The sequence below is a fragment of the Stegostoma tigrinum genome, chromosome 22 (genome assembly GCF_030684315.1).
Source record: "Stegostoma tigrinum isolate sSteTig4 chromosome 22, sSteTig4.hap1, whole genome shotgun sequence".
Lineage (NCBI taxonomy): Eukaryota > Metazoa > Chordata > Chondrichthyes > Orectolobiformes > Stegostomatidae > Stegostoma > Stegostoma tigrinum.
In genome coordinates this window covers 12439695-12465989 of record NC_081375.1, presented here as the reverse complement: position 1 = coordinate 12465989, position 26295 = coordinate 12439695, and the positions used below count along the sequence as shown (strand labels likewise).

At 42.8% G+C, this 26295-nt stretch overlaps 2 protein-coding genes across 3 annotated transcripts in view; one reads left to right on the top strand and one right to left on the bottom strand.

Moving 5' to 3' along the window:
• Positions 1-220: 220 nt before the first annotated feature.
• Positions 221-19732, bottom strand: cenpx (centromere protein X). 2 transcript variants are annotated; one of them, XM_048554918.2, is made up of 5 exons: positions 19376-19732; positions 11390-11441; positions 10469-10522; positions 7536-7624; positions 221-968 (listed from the first exon to the last, which is right to left on the bottom strand). In XM_048554918.2, exons 1-5 carry the CDS (start codon positions 19406-19408, stop codon positions 954-956), a joined length of 243 nt encoding a protein of 80 aa, XP_048410875.1. In that variant the 5' UTR covers positions 19409-19732; the 3' UTR covers positions 221-953. The 2 variants fall into 2 exon arrangements, with proteins under 2 accessions (XP_048410875.1, XP_048410874.1); XM_048554917.2 differs by lacking the exons at positions 11390-11441; positions 19376-19732 and adding an exon at positions 10661-10999.
• Positions 19733-19847: 115 nt separating this feature from the next.
• pcyt2 (phosphate cytidylyltransferase 2, ethanolamine) overlaps positions 19848-26295 on the top strand; it is a 42872-nt gene continuing 36424 nt past the window's right edge. Inside the window, exon 1 of the mRNA XM_048554913.2 lies at positions 19848-20079. Within this exon, the coding sequence (XP_048410870.1) occupies positions 19997-20079 (83 nt within the window). The 5' untranslated portion in view covers positions 19848-19996. The remainder of the gene's footprint in view (positions 20080-26295) is intronic.

Here is a 26295-nt window from a genome sequence, read left to right as displayed (position 1 = left end):
TTTGGGGCCGAAGACATACATATTCTATAGTAATCCTCTAAAAGGTAGACTTGTAATGTAAAAGAGTGGGGGAAAAAAATGGAAGTGAAATTAGTCAGTAATTTTTAATTAATACTTATGTTTACAAAATAATGACAAGTAGTCAGTCAATCCGACACCACTGATGTCTTACCACAAAAAGAATGCTTAATTGCTTCTGCGTGAACTTTAGTTTTTGAGGTGACAGAAGCAAGATTTGCACCAACAATGTCAAGATTATTTTTAGATCAGTTTATATTGCATATTTTCACTGCTCCATTTCTCCTCACCATTTTGTTAGGAAATGTATTTTAAGCTCTTCAGTACAAGTGGAATCAATGAAATAAATTCCTGGACAAAATTTATCTTATGACAGTCGCTTAATATATAGGTTCCTTTCACTCACAATGGCAACCCAAAATATAAAAACAGAGGTAAGTACAACAGCCATAAACTCTCTTGTTTTTCATTTATTTGTACAAGAAAAATTTACAATGGCATTCAAAAATAATGATGGTAGAATCATTTACTTTGTCTTTTGATTTTTTAATGTGCATTTATAAATTGGTTTCTGTTGAATTATAATTTCAAAACTTTCACAAATATTCGAAAAAAATCTGATCCACTTCAAAACCAATGTTTGAAAGCTCAATTTATGAGCCAGTCTGGTACAAAGCATCTTTTTCCATGTCTTGTTTTGACTGTACAAAAATTAAAATTTTGGGTTTGATAATTCATGCATGGTCAGAAAAAGAGAAGCAATTGCTTATACAAAAATAAGTGTACAATATAATTTAAATTATAAACAAGTGTCAACAAAGATCCATAACTTCTATTACAGTGGACTGAATTCGAAGAATGGTGTTATCAATGTGGCAATCGATTGTTGGTTAAATATTATAGATCAGCACCACCTAGTGGAATAAATCCAATTCCTAGAAATCCAAAAGCTGTAGGAACAAGATAAACAGTTTTTAAAAAAATAAGCTACAACGAAGTTTCACAAATTCATTTTAACTAGGATTAAATTATTTATTGTCCAACAACTAATGAAACAGATCACTTAAGGGTATATGTTGCCTTTCATTCCCGCTTGCACGGTTGGTGATCAGGGAACTTTTCTGGAGTCTGCTTCACCCTGTTATATCTAACCTATATAAAACTGCCACCAGGTTTCTTGTAAAAGAAAAACAAAGTCCTACCAGATCATAGGGCTACTCTCTCATTGGAAAGATGTGACTGGTTGGGGTTGAACCTGGGCTCAGCACATCTCAGGTCACAGAAGAGCACGAGAAGAAGGGTTGTTCCTGGTAACTGCAGTCCCATGTTATAGGCATCAGTCTGCATCACAGATAAGCCCTTCAGCCAGCTGAGCTAACTGCCCCCCCGCACCAGTTGAGGTCATCATGAGAGGACCCTCCTTCTCAAAACATGCTTATCTCCTGTGGCATGGTAACAATGTTGAATCAGCATCAGTCATCTCTCTCTAATGACTGCAGCCCAATGGCTCCCTGGAACTATAGTTACTTTACTTACCTTTTAAAAAAAATCCTCTCCAAGTATACACTTCCCAGTATATTCCACTCTCTGCAGGAATCTATAGGCGTGAGGCTGGAAAAGCACAGCAGGTCAGACAGCATCCGAGGAGCGAGAAAGTCAACGTTTCAGGCCAAAATCCTGAAACGTTGACTTTCCCGCTCCTCAGATGCTTCGCCAGGACTGAGGAGGGGAGCCAAGAAATAAAGACAGGGAGGGGGGTGGGCTGGGGAAAGGGTCGGTGGGATGGTGTTAAGTGGATGCAAATGGTGGAGGGGCGGGGGGGTGGTGGTGGCGGCAGCGCGGTATTGTGATATTACCGTGGGAAGGGTAGAGCAGATAATGAGTAGGAAGACAGACAGGTTAGGTCAGGGAGGTGATGATGCAGGGGAGGCTGGACATGGGATAAGGCTCAGCGTGGAGGGATTTTTGAAGCTGGTGAAGTCAATCCTGAGGCCTTTGGACGGTAAGTTCACAAGGCAAAAATATCAGGTGTTGTTCCTCCAGTTCACATTTGGCCTCATTCTGACAGTGGTGGAAGCCAAGGTTGGACGTATCGTCAGGGGATTGGGAGGGAGAATTAAAACAGATGGCAACCGGAAGATCAGATTGGTTGTTGCAAACAGAGCACGGACGCTCTGCGAACTGGTCCTCGAGTCTCCATTTGGTCTCCTCGATATGGAGGGGACTGCAGAGCAATGGATGCAATACATAAGGTTGGATGAGGTGCAGGTGAGTCTCTGCCGGATCTGGAAGGATTGTTTGGGGCGTTGGACAGAGGTGAGGGGGAGGTGTGGGGGCAGGTGTTGCACCTTTTAGTTGAAGGGTAAGGTGCAGGGAAATGAACGTGAGCCATTTTCTGAGGAGTGACCGATCGGCCTCAGTTAGAAGGTCTTTTGGGGGGGGGGGGGTGCAGTTTGGGAGAAAGTCATGAATACCCAGCAGGGCTTGCGGTTGGGCTGTGCTCACCATACCACCCCAACAACCTCCAAATCCAAAGCATCATCCTCTGACATTTCCACCACCACCATCAGACAGAAATGAATTTGGCATACATCTCCATGTCATCATTCCACCACCTCCAAAGACGTGCAGGCTAGGTGGACTGGCCATGCTAAATTGCCCATAGTGTTCAGGGATGTGTAAATTAGGTGGGTTATGGGGGAATGCGTCTGGGTGGGGTGCTTTAAGGATCAGTGTGGACTTGTTGAGCTGAAGGGCCTGTTTCCATACTGTAGGGATTCTGTGAACATCCATTGCTTGGACCTCTCCACCCCCCCATTTGTCCCTCTTCCACAACTACACTGGCACCATCCTTTACCTTTTCCGCTGTTATATTGATGACAGCATCGGTGCTGCCTCGTGCTCCCATGAGGAGCTCAAGCAGTTCATCAACTTCACCACACCTACTATCCAGCCCTCAAATTCACTTGGAAAATTCCTGACACCTCTGTCACCCCCCGCCAGACATCTCCATCTTCGGTAACCGACTCACTAATGACATCCATTTCAAACCCACCAACTCCCACAACTACCTCACCTGCATCTCTTCTCACCCGCCCTTCTGCAAAAATGCTATTCCATGCTCCCAATTACCCCGCCACATCTGCTCCCAGCAAAAGGTGTTCTACTCCAGGACATCCTAGATATCCTCCTACTTCAAGGACCGCAACTTCCGCTCCCCTAATTAAGGATGCCCTCAACCACATCTCCATTTCTCACACTTCTGCCCTCAAACCCCCTCCCCCAACAATCAGGATAAACATTTTCCCCTCCCCACCCTTATCTGCTTTCCCAAGGGGCTGCTCTCTCTGTGACTCCATTCTCCGCTCCACACTCCCCAATAGCCTCACCACCCCTGGCACTTTTCCCTGCAACCGCAGGAAGTGCTACACCTGCCTCTATACCTTCCCCCTCATGCCCATCCCAGGCCCCAAGAGAATCTTCCACATGAAGCAGATGTTCACCTGCACATCTGCTAATCTGGTATCTTGTATCCGCTGTTCCCGTTGTGGCCTCCTCTACAATCGGAGAAACCAAGCGGAGGCTTGGGGCCCGCTTTGCAGAACACCTACACTTTGTTCACAATAAATGACTGGACCTCTCAGTGGTGAACTACTTCAGCTTCCCCCTCTCACTCCTTGGACGACATGTCCATCCTGGGCCTCCTCCAGTGCCACAACAATGCTACCCAAAGGGTGCAGGAACAGCACCTCAATAGTATCAATGTGGACTTCACAAGCTTCAAAATCTCCCCACTCTTGACCTCATCCAAAAACCAATCCTGCTTGTTCCCATCTCCTTGACCTGTCTGTCTTTTCTCCCACCTATCAGCTCCTCTCACCTCAACCTCCAACCCTACCTCCTACCTACCAGCCCCATCCCTGCCTCCTTGACCTGTCCCTTTTCCCGAGTGACCAAACTCCATCCTAACTCCCCACCTACACTCCCCTTTATACCCATCCCTGCCTCCTTGACCTGTCCGTCTCCACCCATCTGCTTCTTTAGCCACCTTCCATCCACCTCCCCATCTCTATTTATTTCCCCTTCCCCTCCCCCATTTGTGAAGAAGGATCCAGACCCGAAACGTCAGCCTTCCTGCTCCTCTGATGCTGCTTGGCCTGCTGTGTTCATCCAGCTCTACACCTTGTTATCTCAGATTGTCCAACATCAGCAGTTACTACTACCTCCTTATCAAGGATAGAGTCCCCGTAGTTTTCTGGCTACAGAATCTGGCTTCCAGCATCTGCAGTCCTTCTTATCTCCAAACCTCTGCTGGAACCCTCACTGATTCTCTACTCCCTACGCTGGGTTCACTGACGTTTATTTGCACTAACCCCAATCGAACTACCCAGTGCTGCTCAATGATTGAACACAAAAGCTAAATAAAGGGCTAGAATATTTGCATTTAGTCATTTCCAGTTGGATTTTAAGAGTTTAATCTCAAGACAAAGATTAGTATAATTGCAGGATTATTAAAACATAAATGAGACAGGAAGATTGACTATACTTTCCCTCTGTACTTTCATAACCTTTTTTGAATCGTTGGTCACTGTCTTAACTGATAGAGGCTGTATCGCAATAATGACCAGTAAAGGATCATATTATAAATTGTTAGAAAAATTCCAGCTTCTGCTTATATTTTCCCTTATGATCAGATACAGTCTTCTGGTTAGTGATTGAATGCTATTTCAAATTTAAATGGCTTTATCAATTCAATTTTCAATCATTTAAAAGCTGTCTGTTCCTTCTCTTTCAGGCTTAAATTAATTTGCCTTTCTCCCCATTCCACCCCACCCCAGAATGAACAGAAATCCCTTTTAATAGCTGTAAATGCTGAATGTGATTAGAAATGTAGAAACGCTTATAGCACATTCAACCTGTCACACCATGCAAAAATCAATTTAATGATTACTTTCACAGTTTAATTTCTGACTGTGGTTCAGGGCCTCCTATTTAAGGAAGTAAATCACACATTTCCAATTACAAATTTCATAATTCTCTTTTAAATAACACTTTACCTATTAAAAGCATAGATTCAAATGCAATATCATCCAAGATAACAAAGTGTGGAGCTGGATGAACACAGCAGGCCAAGCAGCATCTCAGGTGCACAAAATCTGACGTTTTGGGCCTAGACCCTTCATCAGAGAGCAATATCATCCAATCAGCTTTACAAAACTAATTGTCTACTGTGAAGAAGATTTATACTTTAGCTTTATTGTTATCATTTGGAAACTTTAGATTCCGAAGTAGAGCTAAAGTAGGTTTTTTTTAGAAAAGTGCAAATTGCATCTCTCAGTAAGTATGTGATTTAAGCTAAATGACTGGATATACCAGTGAGATAATTGCTGAAGTGTTTACAAAGTTTTTGGATTTTGCAACCTATAGAGAGAAACCAAGAACCACAAGCAGGTCCAGTTTAGAAGGAAAGATCCATACAACCAGAACAGCAGTTTTAGCTTTGGCAGTCTTTGCTTTTTTAAAAATTTATTTATTCATAGGATGAAGGTGTCATGGACAGTAAGTGCAAGTGTAGACAGGAACCCCTATATAACCTGTGAGCAAATGTTTTTACAAGTAGATAAGGCTGGAAAAAGTCCAAAGCTTTTCGTAAATTTCCAGTCAAAAAAAAAAAATCAGTGACTTAGCTTGTGTCTGCATCTCCTCTGCTCACAAGAATCTTGCTTTTTGGGTATTTTCTAGCTAATCTGTGCAGAGATGTTACTTTGTACTTCTGAAGCAAGTGGGACCTGAAATCTGGCTCAGAGGTAAGGAGCACTACCATTGTATCACAAGGGTCCTCATATGTCATGCCTTTTGTCACCATCCCAATAATCATTTGTTTTTCTGTGCACTGTACCATTTACCCTTTCATTAAACAGTTTAAAACCCCTTGAGTTTATGAATGGCACCTAATTTGTCAGTTTCCACCTCTATATATTAGCTCAGCTGACTGGCCAGCTGGTTTGCGATGCACACTGATACCAACGGCACAGGTTCAGTTCACACACTGACTGAGGTCACCATGAGCTACAGCGATAGGAATGGCAGGTGCAGTCAGAACAGTTTAACACTCGGATGGGAATTTGAGGGTTCGGTGGACCACAACAGTTGCCATTGTACTGGCCTGTGGCACGATGGGTTAAGTGGAGCTGCTGTGTATTAGCAGTTTTGGATGAGCTCAGAAGAACATTGGAAAAGCCACCCCTTGAACAACAAAAGAATGAACGAGTGTTTCAGTAGCACATATATAGAGAGACAGGAGGAAAAATTAATAACATTACAGAAATGCCCCTAATTTGGCATCAACAAACTACCAAATGTTTAGAAATGGTTGTTAGTTAACAAATCACTAAGATTATTGGGACAGAATACAAGATGCTTTTATCAGCAGTTTAGGAAAAGAAATAGCATTTTAGTCCTTTGCTTGCTATGACTATCTCCTAACACTTGTAGCTACATCAACAGTGTCTTTGTGTGCCTTCATTGTAGCACCTTCTCAAACATCCATCATGTTCTTTTCCATCAAAACAATGCAAATAACTATGTAAAGACCTCTTTTAAATCCCCATGACATCCTGAACATTCACAAAATAATTCCTATCATTACAAAATGCTCTGTATTCAACTTGACTGCACTTACACTTCCAAATGCTAGAACATTCAGGAAACTCAACGGTCAGAATTTGTTACACAGGAAAGGTTCTGATTTGAGGTGGACAGTAGCAGAATGTCTTGTCCTCACTAACCAGTTGCAGGTTTGAACACTTAAATATAGAATCATTCTTAAGAACTTCAGTAACCTGCATTGGTCTATTTAAAGGAAGTAATTCAAGTGCCACCGTGGTACTTCAAATGCCAGTATAAGAGCAGGGATATGTAAATAGATCCTAGTTATTTGAGTGTTGTTTACTTGTTGCAAGTAAATAGTAATACAAAAAAAACTGTTGTAGAAAAGGAGCTGGTAGAAACTACACCTAAGCTAAAAGACTTTGAACTCCAACCATGCAAATACTTTGAACTCCAACTGTGTAAAATCTGACATGTACTTTGACAAGAATAACTTGATTGCAGATGAAACCAAAGTGATATCTATTGTCTTTTCTCTCCCTTCTCGGTTTTCTATTTCTGCTTTACCACAAGGAACTCATGCTCCTTTGACTTTGAAGGGAAGGACGCTTGCTGTGTGCAGAACAGATTTTGCTGACTATATTAAGAAAGAATTCCATCATTTCTAATTTTACATTCTTAATGAAGGTATACAATGCACGTTCCTATTAGTGTAGATGCTCCCATTCAAAACTGTAAACCTGCATACTAGCTACTCAACAGATATTATGGATTAAAAAAGAGTAAACTGGACAAGTTAACACACCATCACATTCTTGAAAAAGGAACAGCCTGTTACGCCATTTTAATTAAACCAAATTTTTCCTTATTGACCCTGCCGAGAAAGTTAAGTAGCTATTGTTACATACCAGCTGGGGCAAAACCTTCTCAAAATGGTCAAGGTCTGCTGTCCTAGCATCTTCATTAGATGCCTGTCTGGCAGTTCGTGCTGCTGCCTCTGGAAGTGATACAAATTTCGTGTTAAATTGTGTAGCAAATACATCATGCAAAATAAAAGACTTTGGAACTTCTAAGGCATATCTTTCAGCAAATTCCTTCCAAGAAACCCCTCTTTTTCTGTTGAGGAACGACATAGCCAATAATCTTTGGCTTACGAATAATCTCGACATGCTGGCTACAACATCGTCAATCAACAAGTGGAATTGAGAACACATTTAGCATAGAAAAACAGCAAGGTATTTCACATAAATCAGACAAACATTGACAAAGTGAAAAGAAACGTGACAATTGACTGATGGTTAAAAACATAGGCACTAGAAATAGTTTAGGGAAGGTAATGCTGATATCGCGTAAGCGAGTTGAAAAACAGGAGATTCAGGGAATAAGTTATAGATGTCAGGCATAACAAAAGGACGTGGACAATGCACAAAGAAGCCAGCATTAGAGTGCCACAGTTCTCAAACGATCACCAGACCAGAACTACTGATAGAAATGGCAGATGGCATCAAAATAAATTCCCATTCTAGTGGGAAACTAAGGAGAGTGTGGTGGATTGTGGCATGAAAGGTAAAAGAGGACCTGCTCTGCATTAGCAGTTTTGGATAAGTTCAGAAGAGCATTGGAAAAGCCAACCCTTGAGCAAAAAAAGCACAGATGAATGTTTCAGTAGCACATGTACAGAGACAGGAATGGAGACTAATGACATTACTGATATGGAAGCAGTGGTGAAGATGATGTGTGGTCAAAACTGAACAGAAGTGTCATGGCTCTGAACCAGATTTAAATTTCAATCTGTTCCAGTTTAAATTCTGCCTGAAATAACCGCCTGGTTTTTGCAGCTCAGAGCAAAGCAAGCTTGTCACCTCTTATATTGAAAGTGTTTTGTTGAGATCTTTGCAATCTCAGTATGCAAATGATTGTGGTATCATTTACTGGGAATTCCCACTGTTGAGTACCAGAGGGGTCACCAAGCTGAGTACCCAATCAGGAAATGAAAAGCCCCTTCTTTTTTAGAATCAAAGATTGGAATAATGTTTTGTACACAGTCTCACAACAGAAGCTGAAATAATCAGAAGAAAAAATTTAGAAGTCTAGTATTTAAAAATCTAAATATTTATTAAGAAGGGAGACTTAACGACATTCACATCTGTTTCAGGGGTAGGTTGGTTGGTCAGTGGTAGTAATTAATTAAATTGCCACTAAAAACCCAGTTGCAGGTCAATAAACAAGGTACAACTTAAGTTTTCAGTTCATCCAGGAAAGGTTATTTGACAACAGTGAGGTTAAAATAGACCATTTCACTGTCTCAGTCAATTGCACCATCCTAAGGTAAGAGGGAACAGACTTAATTAGTATGCCCTGTTGGTCGGCTCTGCAAGGAGTGCCACTTTTTGGAGTAGCCACTTTTACTGCTATGCTAACCTCTCAAAATAGACAAGGAGGGAGTTTCATTTCATCTTAAATATTGGGGATTTAAAATGGGTGAACTTGAATTCTTCAGCCTTTAACTTCTCAGGTAGAACTGATTTCCTCACCTGAGTTGCCTTCATTAGGATTCTCCCTTCTTTTCTTTCCTGCCTTGCCTTTTTTTTCCCCCCTGGGATTCTCTTTTCTTTTTTCTCCGTTGGAATTCCGCTTCTAATCATTGCTGTTCCAGTTTTATCAGTTGTCAGTTTCCACCTTTACATATTAGCTCAGCTGGCTGGAAGGCTGGTTTGTGATGCAGTGATGCCAATGGTACAGATTCAGTTCACAAACAGGTTGAGGTCACCATGAACATCCTGTCTTCTCAATCTAGCTCCTTGTACGAGGCCTGGTGGCCCTCAGATTAAACAATCCCCAGGATCACCACCAACACCACCCCCCCATCCCCCCTCCAAACCCCTAATGACTGATAGAGCAGCCCTATGGTCTTCTGGGACTATATAGTGTCTTCATTTATGTCACCGCCGATTTTTCAATCCCTGGTTTTCTAGCCTTCAGATGGAACCTCACCTGTGTGTCTAACTACCCCTTTTAACTTTTCCAAGAACAATGCTTTCATTTTTCAAAGTTGTATTTTCTTGCATTTTCATTTCTTAAACAAAAAAAAAATACAGCTTTTCAAGGAACAATTTAATTTTTCTCTCCTTTAATTCTTTCTTTCACGAATGGGAACAATCAATCACAGGAGGTCCCCAATTTTGTTATGACCAGGTCATGGTGGGGAGGCCAAGGAAATGAATTGGCTCCAGTGTTCTAAACCCTGGCCTTCGCCACTGAGATTTTTAATTCTTTTAGTACGCACCTAAATCACACTTTAATTAAAAATTGGTACTAGTCAAAATGAAGAAGTCAGTTAAAGTTTTGAGTAAAGGAGGAACTTCTTAGCAACCCCAAGAAAAGTAATAAAACACAACATCAAATATGAACAAATGCAGGCATACAGTGTGAAAAGGGGAGAATGTACTACTAAAAACAAGATCAAGTACTGACATCATGAAATGTCTCAAGAATCAGTTGATGAAAGTCCAAAACTGGTAGTATGTTTTTATCATTATATTAACACAGTGCAATCAAAGTAGGATCTCTCCTCTGCATCCTGTCTAATTGACTGAACATCTCTCAAAGTTGTATTCAAATCGTTAATTGTACTTGGTTTCTTTGTGTTTTACTAGCTTGTAGCTTATGTTAATTGGTGCTACATGTTCTAGTGTGCTTCTCAGTTGGAAAGAATGGTCTGTTTGTGCTGTATATTAGGATGGGATTACTTAGTGTAATGAACACAAAGTCCAGTACATTTTATTATTTTATCGTACGATATTACACACAGCTCATTAAATGACTCATCTTGCATACCTACCTATAACAAATATTTTCAGCATTTCAGACATAATGATGACAGCATCACCGCTGACTATAAGTAAACACAAAATACAACATTTAGTCCTTGATTATGAACGACACAGCCATTTCAAAGCACATTTCAATTTCTATGCATGGTGCTCACTGCAAATGATTCATGTCTTTGACAGTAGAACAAATGTTTACCCACACTCTGACATCAAAATTCCAGGAACAGATATTGGTAACAGATGGACCATCAGGTAAAATATCGTCCAAAGGTGCTCACTCGCGATTCTCTCTAATTTCTGTTCAAAATATCTTTTGTCTTCTATAGCCATGTGAGGTCTGAATGAGTTTTCATCCAACGGAATACATTTTGTCGAATTTATTTTGTACTTGTACCGGCACTCAGAAAGGACTTTTGTAAACAATTAACTGCCAGACTGTACTCAGTGTACAACCTGCTCTGGATTTTACCATAAAAGGGAAGAAACATTGCACCAAATATATTTTTCTGGCACATCAATTCACATTACACACGAACATCCTGTTGAAGTCAGAGCTTGAACTTTTTCCCCTACAATGCCACACTACATTATTTTGGTGGACTTTAGCATCTTATCATTCTTGGAAATCGCTCTTTTACTACACAGTTTATAAAAAAAAAATCAGAGTTAACGTTTCAGGTCCAGTGACCTTCCTAAGAACTACATTGCGCTGAGGAAGAGTCACCAGACCCGAAACATTAACTCGATTTTTTTCTTCACAGACACTGCCAGATCTGCTGAGCTTTTCCAGCAACTTCTGTTTTTGTCCCTGATTTACAGCATGCACAATTCCTTCAGTTTTTCCTTATACTACACTTGTTCATTTAACCATTGGAAAGACTAATTACTTTAGTTAGCTATCCCACTTTGATGCATTGAAAATAACATACCTTTGGTTTTCTGATCCTTAAAATAGAAGTACAGTAGCTTACTGACCAACTCCTGGAACAGAAAACAAAATGTTTTGCTGAGGAACGCTATTATGAGTGTAACATGTGAAGCCACTACCTAAATCTACACAATTCAGTTTTTACCCAGCTCAAATGTCTTTTTTCTTAAAAACAGTGATGTTGATGCATGGAAATTCAACACCAGTTGTTCTTTCTTATTTCCAGTTGGGTGTGAATCTCAAATGGCTGAATTTGAGGTTTGATTTATAATGCAAGTCCCACAGCAATGGAAAATAATCAAGGCTGACCAAGGCATTCTGATTGTGTTCATGCAAGTTAACTTTGCAAGTAGACAATGTGCAAGGCTATGAAGTCTTGTTAATAATCAAACAATCCACAATAATGGCATGTAGTCTATTAAATAAAGTGAGCCAGCTTTACTTATAGCTGGTATTATGGCCATACCTCAGCTTTTTTAGTCAATCTGATAAATGTGCAAAAAGAACAGATACACAAATTACAGGTAATACTGCAAGCAGCCCATGCGTTCATCTTTAATACGAAAAAGCACAGCTTATGGCAAGTAGTAATGCAAGGAAAAACTTCAACATGTAGCACAGCAAATCGACTTTAAAGGAAGAATTGAATCCAGAGTTGTCACACAATTCAAATTTTGAGCAAAGAAGTTATTCTACTGCCTTGTTTCAGAACAGCTGGTCGACACATATTTTGCATTGAATTTCTCCCTTTCACAAAATATGAATTCTAAATAGCAATCTCCTTTAGAATGCCACTTGCAGCAAATTCTGGAAAGAACATCTGCTCTCAAACTGATCCAACTGGAGCTATTGCATATACAAGATGAAAACGCCTGCAGTTTCAAAATCAAACAGCTAAGTCAGTTACAATTGATCAAACACAGAAACAAACTAACATTCATTTTAAATAGGATGCTTTAAGCACAGGAAACATATTTTGCCATTAATATGCTTTAGCACAATACAATATTTTTAAAAGTGGGCATTATGGAAGTAAAACTGCATAAGAACAAGCAAAAAGAGTGAATTCGTTTACTTTAGAAAAATAAAGATTACTCCATTCACATAGTGACAGTTCAGTGTTGACTTAAGTTGAGACTTCACAGTACAATGAAATGAATGGAACAGGAAAAAAAGTGATTTTGAAGGATGGAAACACTACAACTATTTTGTGGATTAATAAAAGACTATTCCTGCATGTCATTCAACACACACAACTGCAAAGTGATTAATGCAATCGGGATTCCCAAACTTTAGGAATTTGAGGGTGAAGTGCTTCTGGTACCATAAATGTTTTGAGAGTTTCCCTCAGAAGGTCATGATGGACAGTGGGTAAGTGATAATGGGAACTGCAGATGCTGGAGAATCCAAGACAATAAAATGTGAGGCTGGATGAACACAGCAGGCCCAGCAGCATCTCAGGAGCACAAAAGCTGACGTTTCGGGCCGAGACCCTTTATCAGAGAGGGGGATGGGGTGAGGGTTCTGGAATAAATAGGGAGAGAGGGGGAGGCGGACAAAGATGGAGAGAAAAGAAGATAGGTGGAGAGGAGAGTATAGGTGGGGAGGTAGGGAGGGGATAGGTCAGTCCAGGAAAGACGGACAGGTCAAGGAGGTGGGATGAGGTTAGTAGGTAGGAGATGGAGGTGCAGCTTGGGGTGGGAGGAAGCGATGGGTAAGAGGAGGAACAGGTTAGGGAGGCAGAGACAGGTTGGTCTGGTTTTGGGATGCAGTGGGTGGAGGGGAAGAGCTGGGCTGGTTGTGTGGTGCAGTGGGGGGAGGGGTACAAACTGGGCTGGTTTTGGGATGCGGTGGGGGAAGGGGAGATTTTGAAGCTGGTGAAGTCCACATTGATACCATTGGACTGCAGGGTTCCCAAGCGGAATATGAGTTGCTGTTCCTGCAACCTTCGCGTGGCATCACTGTGGCACTGCAGGAGGCCCATGATGGACATGTCATCTAAAGAATGGGAGGGGGAGTGGAAATGGTTTGCGACTGGGAGGTGCAGTTGTTTATTGCGAACTGAGCGGAGGTGTTCTGCAAAGCGTTCCCCAAGTCTCCGCTTGGTTTCCCCAATGTAGAGGATGCCAAACCGGGTACAGTGGATGCAGCATACCACATTGGCAGATGTGCAGGTGAACCTCTGCTTAATGTGGAAAGTCATCTTGGGGCCTGGGATAGGGGTGAGGGAGGTGGTGTGGGGGCAAGTGTAGCATTTCCTGCGGTTGCAGGGGAAGGTGCCAGGTGTGGTGGGGTTGGAGGGCAGTGTGGAGCGAACAAGGGAGTCACAGAGAGAGTGGTCTCTCCAGAAAGCAGACAGGGGTGGGGATGGAAAAATGTCTTGGGTGGTGGGGTCGGATTGTAGATGGCGGAAGTGTCGGAGGATGATGCGTTGTATCCGGAGGTTGGTGGGGTGGTGTGTGAGAACGAGGGGGATCCTCTTGGGCGGTTGTGGCGGGGGCAGGGTGTGAGGGATGTGTTGCAGGAAATGCGGGAGACGCAGTCAAGGGTGTTCTCGACCACTGTGGGGGGGAAAGTTGCGGTCCTTGAAGAACTTGGACATCTGGGATGTGCGGGAGTGGAATGCCTCATCGTGGGAACAGATGCGGAGGAATGGGAATAGGGGATGGAATTTTTGCAGGAGGGTGGGTGGGAGGAGGTGTATTCTAGGTAGCTGTGGGAGTCGGTGGGCTTGAAATGGACATCAGTTACAAGCTGGTTGCCTGAGATGGAGACTGAGAGATCCAGGAAGATGAGGGATGTGCTGGAGATGGCCCAGGTGAACTGAAGGTTGGGGTGGAAGGTGTTGGTGAAGTGGATGAACTGTTCGAGCTCCTCTGGGGAGCAAGAGGCGGCACCGATACAGTCATCAATGTACCGGAGGAAGAGGTGGGGTTTGGGGCCTGTGTAGGTGCAGAAGAGGGACTGTTCCACGTAACCTACAAAGAGGCAGGCATAGCTGGGGCCCATGGCCACCCCGTTAGTCTGTAGGAAGTGGGAGGAATCGAAAGAGAAGTTGTTGAGGGTGAGGACGAGTTCGGCTAGGCGGATGAGGGTGTCAGTGGAGGGGGACTGGTCGGGCCTGCGGGACAGGAAGAAGCGGAGGGCCTTGAGGCCATCTGCATGCGGAATGCAGGTGTATAGAGACTGGACGTCCATGGTGAAAATGAGGTGTTGGGGGCCAGGGAATTGGAAGTCCTGGAGGAGGTGGAGGGCGTGGGTGGTGTCACGGACGTAGGCGGGGAGTTCCTGGACCAAAGGGGAGAAAATGGAGTCCAGATAGGTGGAGATGAGTTCGGTGGGGCAGGAGCAGGCTGAGACTATGGGTCAACCAGGGCAGGCAGGTTTGTGAATTTTGGGAAGTAGATAGAAACAGGCCGTGCGGGCTTGGGGAACAATGAGGTTGGAGGCTGTGGGTGGGAGGTCCCCTGAGGTGATGAGATCACGAATGGTGTTGGAGATGATGGTTTGGTGCTCGGGTGTGGGGTCACGATCGAGGGGGCGGTAGGAGGTGGTGTCGGAGAGTTGGCGTCTGGCCTCAGCGATGTAGAAGTCAGTGCGCCATACTACCACTTCGCCACCCTTGTCTGCGGGTTTGATGGTGAGGTTTGGGTTGGAGCGGAGGGCTGCCCGTTCTGCGGGGGAAGAGGTTGGAGTGGGTGAGAGGGATGGAGAGGTTGAGGCGGTTAATGTCTCGACAGCAGTTTGAGATGAAGAAGAGAGAGTCCCTCTTCCGCACCTACACAGGCCCCAAACCCCACCTCTTCCTCCGTTACATTGATGACTGTATCGGCGCCGCCTTTTTAAAAAATTCATCTACCTATAACGTCAACTAAATCAATAATTAGTTAAAATTCTAGAAACTAAATCCAAGTTGATGATATACATGGACTAATCAATTCAATAAAACACAGAGATGGCAGCACAAGTGGTGTGTCATAGTATGGGAGTTTGTGGACAGCACTGATTCCTAAATAGCCCCATCAATAATAAGTGTTGATATCTTGAGGAAATTTAGCTCGGAATTGATGAACTAGAGTCTGCCCGCTGACCCACCTTTGATGGTCTGCATTGCCCTTCATGAGCTTTGCTTGTAAATTAACCAATTTAAAAATATTGGTGATTTACTGGTGGTGGTTAATAGATTAAAAATACTACAGATGATTTGGTGATGGAAGAAAACTTTCAATTGTGTAGAAGAGCACTTCTGGATAGAAAAAGACTAAATAGGATTAATTGCACTCTCTCCCCTCCCCACCTTTCCCTCACTTTGGTTTCATTGCAATGCCCTGATGAATTTTGCAAACAAGTTGGTAATCAATTCAGAAACACATGATTTAGGTGACCGAGGGTAAAGTAGTAAAGTAACATAGGTGATTTGGTGGTGAAAGAAACTAACGTTCAGCGATGTGTAAAAGCATCTCTGAATATTTAAAAAGAAACGCTGTATAGGCAGGGTTCCTGCGGCACTATGGTACCGTGCCAAGCTCTGAGCCAGGAGACCCTGATTCAGAAAGATATAAAAAAAACCTGTAAATGGAGGTCCAGGCATTTTGGGCAAAAGAAGAATTAACAGGACATGTTAAGCCAGGCAGTATCAGACATTCATAATTACGAAGTACTGCGGGTCTGATTAACAGTCAGGGGCAGGAAGATATGACCACAAGTCAGATGGCAAAGGGGACATCTGGAGCTGGCCTTCACTGTTATCCAACAGGTATGAGTTTCCCAGTGCTTGTGCGCATGGTGTGAAAAATCCAAAGGTAAACTCTCCATAATTTATAGAATTGGGAAGGTTGAAAAGAATGAGACAGGAGACAGTACAGACAGGGTAGGTGCTGTTCTCTGCAGTACCCCGCTGAAACAGATAGTTGGGGCTTAACTTATTAATAAAGCAGGATAGGGCAGAAGGTTCAAGTGAAGAGAAATTTATAAAATTATACAGCAAAGTCAAGGCCACAGAATAACGTCATATTTGGTTCAAGATAAGCAGTGTGAAAAGGAAGCAAAGTTGAAGTAACAGTACAATGAAAAGCCAAATCAGGAAACAATGGTTAGAAAGTTAAAATCAAAAGCGTTTTGTCTGCATGCACAAAACATTCATAACCAGACCAGCTGACTGCACAAACTATGGTTTGTTCTAATAACTATTCCAGAGTACTTTCACGGTAAACAAGACCTGTTGAATTTCCTCCATCCAACTGACAAATTTGTAAAACCCAAGCAGAAGTTACTGGAGCTCAGTTGTACTCTAGTCCCTGGATATGCATTACATAGGAGCAAATCTGATAGTCTGCTCATGTTACACTATCTATAGTTTGCATACAGAGGCCCACAAGTACAATCAAGCAGCATCCTTCCATTAGTTCTAAGCTTTCTGAAGACTGGCAGACAACCAGTATTGCACCATCTTTCAAATTTCCACTGCCTTTGTGCTGTTAGATTGTTTATCAGGCATCTGATTGTGGATTAGCCAAAAAATGCCAAGTTAAATATGACAGCCATTGTTTTAGCCTCTCACAAACATCAGCTGCCATTTCCATCCCTAGTTACTTCCTCAGGTTGAACTAAATTTTCCAGCACAGCAGGAATGAATTTATCTTTCCACTCTATGCACGAACGTCCACCAATGCCTCTCACCTTACACCTTCATAACATTATCCAAATCCAGCGACTTTCCCTCTTGCAGATGAGGATTTTTACTTTTCAATGTATTTTTTCTGGTATATGTAAAATGGAAATTCTGAAATTGACGTATGCGTCACATATAGATAGGGTGGTTAAGAAGGTCCTGAAGAAGAATCCCAACCCAAAATGTCAAATCTCCTGCTCTTCTGATGCTGCCTGACCTGCTGTGTTCCTCCAGCTCCACACTGTATTGGTTAAGGTGTTTAGCACGCTTGCCTTCATTGCTCAGACCTTTGTGAACAGGTGTTGGCACATTATGTTGAGGTTGTCCAGAATGTTGGTGAGGCCTCTTCTGGAATAGTGTCCATTTCTGGTCAGCGTTACAGGAAGGATATTATGAAGCTAGAGAGGGTTCAGAAAAGATTTAACAGGATGTCACTGGGAACGGAAGGTTTGAGTTACGAGAGGCTGAATAAGCTAAGAATTTTTTCACTGGAGTATAGGAGGTTAAAGGATGATTTAGAGGTTTTTAAAGTCATGAGGGGTATATATATATATGAGGTGAATTGCAGGTGTATTTTTCTTAGGATGGGGCATTTTTTAGGGCAATAAGAGAAAGACTTTAAAAAGACACAAGGGGCAACTTTTTTTAAAAACAGTGGTTTGTGTGTGGAATGAACTTTCAAAGGCAGTGGTGGATGCAGGTACAGTTACAATATTTAAAATGTATTTGTATAAATACCTGAATAAAGAAATATTTAGAGGAATATGACCCAAGTGCAGACAGGTAGAACTAGTTTAATTTGGGATTATGGTCAAAATGGACTGGTTGGACCGAAGGATCTGTTTCCATGCTGTATGACTCAGAAATCCAGCATTAATAGGTCTGAGTTTGATGTGGACTCAATGGGCTGAATGGTCTCTGTCTGATTGTATAAGATGCTCATGTTAGAAAAGTGAGGGCCATTTAGTCATCAGACATTCCACTCCAACCCCTGAATTAAAACAGAGAACTGCAAGTGCTAGAGACCTGAAATGAAAGCAGCAGTGGTTAAAGAAACTCAGCAGGTTTAACATCACCTGTAGGAAGAAAACAGAGACTACTGAGTCGATAGTCAGGAAGGCAAATGCAATGTCAGCATTTATTTTGAGAGGACTTGAATATATAAGCAGGGATATACTACTGAGGCTTTATAAGGCTCTGGTCAGGCCAGATCTGGAGTATTGTGTCCAGTTTTGGGCCCCATATCTCAGGAAGGATGTACTGGCCCTGGAACGGGTTCAGAGGAGGTTCATGAGAATGGTCCCAGGAATGGAAAGCTTAACATGAGGACTCTGGGACTATACTCATTGGAGTTTAGAAGGATGAGGTGGGGATCTAACTGAAATTTTCAGAATACTGAATGGCCTAGATAAAGTGGATGTTGGGAAGATGCTTCTGTTGGTCGGAGAGTCGAGAGCCCAAGGGCACTGCCTTAGAGTAAATGGAAGGCCTTTTAGAACAGAGTTAAGGAGAAACTTCTTCAGCCAGAGAGTGGTGAATCTATGAAATTCAGTGCCAGAGAAGGCTGGGGAGGCCAGGTCATTGAATACATTCAAGACTGATTAGGTTCTTGATTATCAAGGGGATCAAGGATCACGGGGAGAAAGCAGAAGAATGGGGTTGAGGAACTTAGCCATGATTGAATGGCAGAGCAGACTCAATAGACCACATGGCCTAATTTCTGCTCCTACGTCTTAAACTTTCAAGTCTGGTGACTCCTCATCAGAACTCCAACCCATTAGTCCATCAAGCCCAGTTTCTCCAAAGCCTCCCACACCCTCTCTCAGCTCTTATATTCATCATAACAAAGACAAAGCGACATGGCTCTCTAGGTCTCACCTGCACATACCGTTAATGTTCAACTGATGCTAATTTCAGCATCACTGCACAAACAACTGAAAAATGAATCTTTGGGCGATAAAGGCTCAATCAGATCACATTGAATTAGATTCAAAAAACTACGCAATTTAATCGGTACAAACCGTTCAATCTGCACACGTGGAACGTGAAATTTCACGACCAGATTTATTTGGGAGGAGGAAAAAAAACCCAAACAAGTGCAGAATCAGAAATAAAAACAGAAATTGCTGGGAAAACTCGCCGGGCCTAGCAGTTCTGAGGAAGGGTCACTGGCCTCGACACATTAACTCTTCTTTCTCTCCACAGATGCTGCCGGGCCGGCTGAGTTTCTCCAGCAACTTCTGTTTCGGACTCGTTTGCAGTTAGAGTGGTTTGATAAAGTCCGTACTATTAACGATAGCAGCTCGATGAACTTACTTTCTTAAACTTGGCGCCCTCTCCTCTCTCCATCCTGTACCACAAACACAACCCTCCCGCCTTCACTCCAACAGCATCTAGACCCACCTCCTCCCGCACTTTATTGGTCCGCTTCCTTTATGACGCCCCGAGCGCGCCATCATCCCCACCTTCATTGGTCAGTTCCGCCATCAATCATCAGCCCGCCCGTCTAGGGAGATGCGGGAGGAGGAAACACCTAATAACCGGATTTAACAAAAAAAAATTGATCGGTGAACATAACTGGGTAGAATCGTTAACGATTCTTGTATTATCTCTTGAGTGTGAGTGCACAAAACTTGATTTTTTTTGTGCGTGGCTTTAGGTGAGGCCATCGTCACAAGTCCCTCCGCCAGCTGCCCTCAGCGGGTCGAGTTTGGGATGGTGGGGGGGAGGGGCTCGCGATAGCCCATCCCCGACCTTCCCGCCTTCGCGGTCGCCGATTGGCCGAACGCTGGTGGCGTGAGGCCGCGGCCGACGTCACGGAGAGCGAGCGGCGGCAGTAGCTTCTAGTAAATTGCTGCGCTCGAGCGCCTCGGCCCTCCTCAGGTAGTGGCTCCCGGCGGCTGGACAGCGGCAACAACAGCAACAGTAGCAGCAGCGATGATTAAAAATGGTGTGGCTTCCAGCGACAACTGTTCCCCGGAGAAGAGGAAGAGGACGGTTCGGGTCTGGTGCGATGGCTGGTGAGTGAAAGCGAGGAGCCGCCTCCTCTTCGCTTTAACTGTCGCTGCCTGCCTGCCGGCATCTTGCTTTTAAATTTTATCGCTGGGACAACATGCGGCCTCCCGGCTCCTGTTATTTAATTCACTCCCCTCTGTCGGGTAACGAGAAGTCCCTAATCTTGGGGTTAATTTTGGGTTTTTTTAAATTCTGGTGCGGTAACGAGAGACCTCCTCATTCCCCGGCCCTTGTGATTTAATTCACCTCCATCCAAAGCCACCCTCTCGCTCGCTCCCTCGGTGCTCTCTTCCCCCCCTCTCGCCTGTACTCGCTTGTCAGTCGCAGTGGGGGGGGGGGGGGGGAAGGGAAGGAGTAAGCTTCCTCCTGATACATCGTTGGACTCTTGTTTTCAGCGTTCACTCCAGATGAAGCGTGCACCAACCCTCGTATGGCTGATCTAAGGCAAGGCCTGTGAGGGACCTGAGATGGTAGGAACAGCAGATGCTGGAGAATCCGAGATGACAAGGTGTGGAGCTGGATGAACGCAGCAGGCCAAGCAGGAAAGCTAAGATGCTGCTTGGCCTGCTGTGTTTGTCCCGCTCCATACCTTGTTATCCTGTGAGGGACCTGATCGATTGTGATGTCTCTGTGTTTTACGGCTTCCCTTGTGTTTTGATGAATTGCATTGGCATTCGTTCACTTTTCGCTCAGAAATACTACAACCCGCGCACAAACGCGGCAAGAGTTTGATGCGAGTGACCGCGGGTCCGTTTAAGGGGAATCTTGATACTCAGACGAGCGATAGGTGCAGGGGGATGAGCTGCTGGGCTTAAATCGAGTTGGGGGTTGGGGTAGGGGGCGCGGTGAAGGGGGACAGATGGTCCGAATGATCATGCTCCAAAACACGCTGTTATATCTGGCATAAAACATAACTTGCGTTGCAGACTGAATTACACACCTCTGCCCCCCTCTCTCTCTCTCGCCCTTGACCCATGCCTGTGGTTGTGCTAAAAATTACGTTGTCCCCGAGTCACGGTGACTTTTCAGAGTTGATTTTATTTTGCAGAGGGTGATGGGTTTCTTTATTGTATTTTGTAGGTAGCTGAACTGGGTTCACAATGACTTGCTGGTGTGGGTGGAGGCAGTTACTGGACAAGATAACTTGCTTATGTGTGCTTGTCTTCCCTCCCCCCCCCCCCCCCCCCCCATCTCTCTCTTCTCAATCTCTGATTTTAATTTTAGTTAAGTGTTGTAATTGAGGAGGAAAAACGTCAGTAATATTTTGCAGTTAAGTGCTTCTGAAACTTAAGTAGACTTAGAGAACCCGTGAAACACAAACACAAATTGCTGGCATTCCACAGTTCTGATTTCCAGCATCCACCGTTCTTTCGCTTTTCATTTAGAGAATCCCATACTGGATTATACCAATAAATTTTGTTATTTCCATCACCATTTCTTTTTAACATTTCCTGCTTATTTTTGCTGTTTTTCTCTTTCACCTGTTTAATTCTTAATTGTTTAAACTCACTTCAGAGTGCACCTTCTTGACAAGGGATGACAATGAGGGTATGCCAACCCTGAGTTTTAGAATGATTTGCTGCACAGTGAACAGATGGGGGAGTTCTGATGTATTTCTCCATAAACAAGAGAACATTTAAATCCGTTTGTGTTTTGTCCTCATCCGCTGAGATTAGCTTACACAAGCCTAGAATTGTATGTTTGAATTTGTTAGTTTAATATGTTGAGCTGTTGACAGAACCTGGCATTCTAACTTGAAGTAGTTATGCTATTAAAGTAATGGCTAATGTGTGTGGACAACATGACAATATTATTTCAATTTTAAGTTTAAAACAGCCTCAAGCAAAAGTCAGTTACCTTTAGAATATGTTTGAGATGAGCTTTGATAAATACTGTCTACATTTTGGTGCATATGGTGATACAGGTTTCGAAGTCGACATCTGTGTGCATCATTGATTTGCAGGAAACTAGAGGAATTGGATCAACTTGAGAGGAACTTCAATTTTTTTAAAAATCTGATACAGTCTCTTTGATTCAAAGAACTCATTTTAGTCATGTAAGACAAAAGATATTGTATCTCACTAAACCGACAAGTTGAGAAAGCATTTAAGTCGGTGAGGAAACTAACAAGGCAAACATGTGTTAGTTGCCTACAACTTTTGAAATGAGTTGAAACAGATCAAGACAGCCTTGATTGTCGCTGAGTGACAAGTTTTCTTGACATTTTTACGTAACTTGTTTTTGCTTTGGAAAAGTTTAAAAAATACTAGTCCATATTAGAGAGAGATGGCAAGAATGCTGGCGTCAGAGACAACACAATGTCGAGCTGGAGGAACACCGGGTCAGGCTGCATCAGAGGAGCGGGAAAGTTAACGTTTTGGTTCGGTCCTGCCTGCAATAATGATGTTGTGAAACTCAAGTGTTCAGAAAATATTTGAGGATTTTGCCAAAGCTGGAAAGTTTGAACTATAGGGAGAGGCTGAATAGACTGGGGCCATTTTCCCTGAAGTGTCAGAAGCTGAGGGCTGGACTTTGTACAAACTGATAACATCAGTTTAACCAGTGGTTGTCTAACTATATTGGCTTATCTTTCAAAATATCCTAAGTGTAACAGAATTTTAATCTGTAAGTTTAATATAGATGTAGCCACAGGCATGAATCCAGGTTAGTATGTTTGTTCCCTCATGCCAAATTAAAGGATGTCCATGAGGAGGTGATCCCAGGCAGTACGAACATCGTGGGTAGGAAGGGAGATGTAGTTCTGCAGGCAGAATTTGGGAGCAAGGTAGGTAATCAGCCTCTGCAAAAGTGGTGGTGTAAAGGTTACCTCCTGAAGGAAAACCAAGTGAGTAAACTAGGAGAATTTAGCACATTAATTGATGGCTGAATATCTCGTGCAGGAGAAGGAGTGAAGAGTGGGGATGTTACGAATTTTGAGACATTTAGAATTAGTATTAAGGCATATGGGGCCTATATTGATTGAGTGGGTGACATCTAAACATAGATTTGGAATACGGAGCACATGTGGGAAAATATGGTGTTGTCCATTTTGGCAGGAATTTTTGAAACAGCATATAATCTAAATCGTGAGAAATAGCAGAGCTCTGAGATGCAAAGAGAACTAGATGTCCTAGTCCACAAATCTCTCTAGCATGGAGGTATAGCTAATAATTAGAAAAGCTAGTAAAATGTTCCTGTTATTGCGAGGGGAATATAAAAGTAGAGAGTTATACCTCAGTTATACAAGGCACTTGTGAGAGTTCTCTGGAGTATTGTATACATTATTGGTCACCATTTAAATAAGGATGCAAAAGCATTGGAAACAGTTCAGAAAAAAGTTTACTAGACGAGCCCTTGGAAAGGACAGATTGCCTTACAACAAAAGAGTATGTAGGCTAGGCTTACTCTTTGTAGAGTCGAGGAGTTAAGAGACAACTTGATTAAAATAAATCAGATCCTACAGTAGATGTGGACAGGACTTGTTTTCTTGTGGGATAATACAGAACTGGAATCACTGTTTAAATCTAAGGGACCACTCACTTAAAACAAATGAAGTTGTTTCTGAGGGACGTGTGTCTTTGGAAGCCTCTCCCTGAAAAGGCAGTGGAAACAGCCTTCAAATGTTTTGTAGACAGAGGTAAATAGATTCTTTGTAAGCAAAAACCTTTACTCTCCAAGGGGGGAAAAAAACAAATGCCTTCTTGAATCCCTCAAGTGAACCTGCCTCCATTCATTTCCAGGCAATGCATTCTCTACCCTAACAACTTGCTGTGTTATTTTAAAAAAACAAGTTTTTTGTGTAACACTTGCTTCATTTGGGCATCACATTTTGTTCCAGGGATATACCTCATGGTTCTTGGCCTCTGAAAGTAGTTGAACTGAATCTCTCCCTTTTGTCTTGATAACCACTACTGGAACAGTACTTGGTGTGCTCTGAGAATATTGAAATGCTGTGGCTTCATGTGACTTCATCTTTTTAAATCCATGCTCCCCGTTCTTGAATTGACTTCACCCTATCGGCTGTCTAGCTTGATCATAATTTTGAAAACCTTGAAAAAAGACTGAGATGAGATCTAGTCAGAAGTCACTTGACTCCAGGTTATAGTCCAACAGGTTTGTTTGAAATCACAAGCTTTCTCTGCACTGCTCCTTCATCAGGTGAAGTTGACTTTACCTCACCTGATGAAGGAGCAGTGTTTCAGAAGGTTGTGATTTCAAACAAATCTGTTGGACGATAACAGTGTCATGTAACTTCTGACGCGCTCTCATCTCAGTCTTCTTTTCTGTAAGGAGAAAAGTCCTAACCTCTTTGATCTATCCTCCTAGCTGAAGTTTCTCATCATAGGAACCAATCTTGTAAATCACTTGTGCAATTGCATTGTGCATTCTTTACTATAATGTTATGCCTACAATTATGCACCATATTCCAGCTGAGTTCTAACAAGTGTCTCTACAAATTCAATATCTTACACATGTTCTCTATGCTGCCGTTAATAAAACTGACAATACTATTTATTGGTCTCTGCCACTTTCGATGATCTATGTACGTATTCATCTAGATCCCTTTTCTCCTGCCTACCCTTTAGAATTGCGCCCCCATTTTGTATTGCCTCTGTGTTCTTCCTACCAAAGTGCATCACCTTGCATTTCTCTGCATTGGAGCTCATTTGCCACCCATCTGCCCTCTACACCAACTCATATTTCAACTTTCACATTTTAGTCCTCAATTTACAATTCTTCCAAGTTTTGTGTAATCTATAGAATTGATTCCTATTCACCAAGATCCAAATAATTAATATTGTATCAAGAAAGGCAAGGATCCAAATAAGGAACATCTTCCTCAGTTCAAAATATCTGTTGATCACTATTCATCGTTTTTATATCACTCAGCTAACTTTTTATTCACATTGCCACTGTCCCCCTTAACCTAAAACTTTTTCACAAGTCTGTTGTGAGGCACTGTATCCAATGCCTTCTGGAAATCTACATGCTCTACATTGTAATCATTGTCCTCAACAACACTTCCTGTTACCTCTTCAAAAAAAACTCTTTCCACTTTAGAAATCCATTCTCACTCTTCCTAATCAATATGCCTTATTCCATGTAACTTCTGATTCAGTCATGAACAATTAGTTCTTAGAGAAGGTGACCAAACAGGTAGATGAGACTAAACCGGTTGATGTGGTGTATATGGATTTCAGCAAGGCGTTCGATAAGGTTCCCCACAGTAGGCTATTGTACAAAGTGCAGAGGAATGGGATTGTGGGAGATATAGCAGTTTGGATCGGAAATTGGCTTGCTGAAAGAAGACAGAGGGTGGTAGTTGGTGGGAAATGTTCATCCTGGAGACCAGTTACTAGTGGTGTACCACAAGGGTCAGTTGTGGGTCCACTGCTGTTTGTCATTTTTATAAATGACCTGGATGAGGGTGTAGAAGGATGGGTTAGTAAATTTGCAGACGACACTAAGGTCGGTGAAGTTGTGGATAGTGACGAAGGATGCTGTAGGTTGCAGAGAGACATAGATAAGCTGCAGAGCTGGGCTGAGAGGTGGCAAATGGAGTTTAATGCGGACAAGTGTGAGGTGATGCACTTTGGTAGGAGTAACCGAAAGGCAAAGTACTGGGCTAATAGTAAGATTCTTAGTAGTGTAGATGAGCAGAGAGATCTCGGTGTCCATGTACACAGATCCTTGAAAGTTGCCACCCAGGTTGACAGGGCTGTTAAGAAGGCATACAGCGTTTTAGCTTCTATTAATAGAGGGATCGAGTTCCGGAACCAAGAGGTTATGGTGAAGCTGTACAAAACTCTGGTGCAGCCGCACTTGGAGTGTTGTGTACAGTTCTGGTCACCGCATTATAAGAAGGATGTGGAAGCTTTGGAAAGGGTGCAGAGGAGAATTACTAGGATGTTGCCTGGTATGGAGGGAAGGCTGAGGGACTTGAGGCTGTTTTCATTAGAGAAAAGAAGGTTGAGAGGTGACTTAATTGAAACATATATAAAATAATCAGAGGGTCAGATAGGGTGGATAGGGAGAGCCTTTTTCCTAGGATGGTGACGGCGAGCACGAGGGGGCGTAGCTTTAAATTGAGGGTTGAAAGATATAGGACAGATGTCAGAGGTAGTATCTTTACTCAGAATAGTAAGGGAATGGAACGCTTTGCCTGCAACGGTAGTAGATTCACCAACTTTAGGTATATTTAAGTCGTCATTGGATAAGCA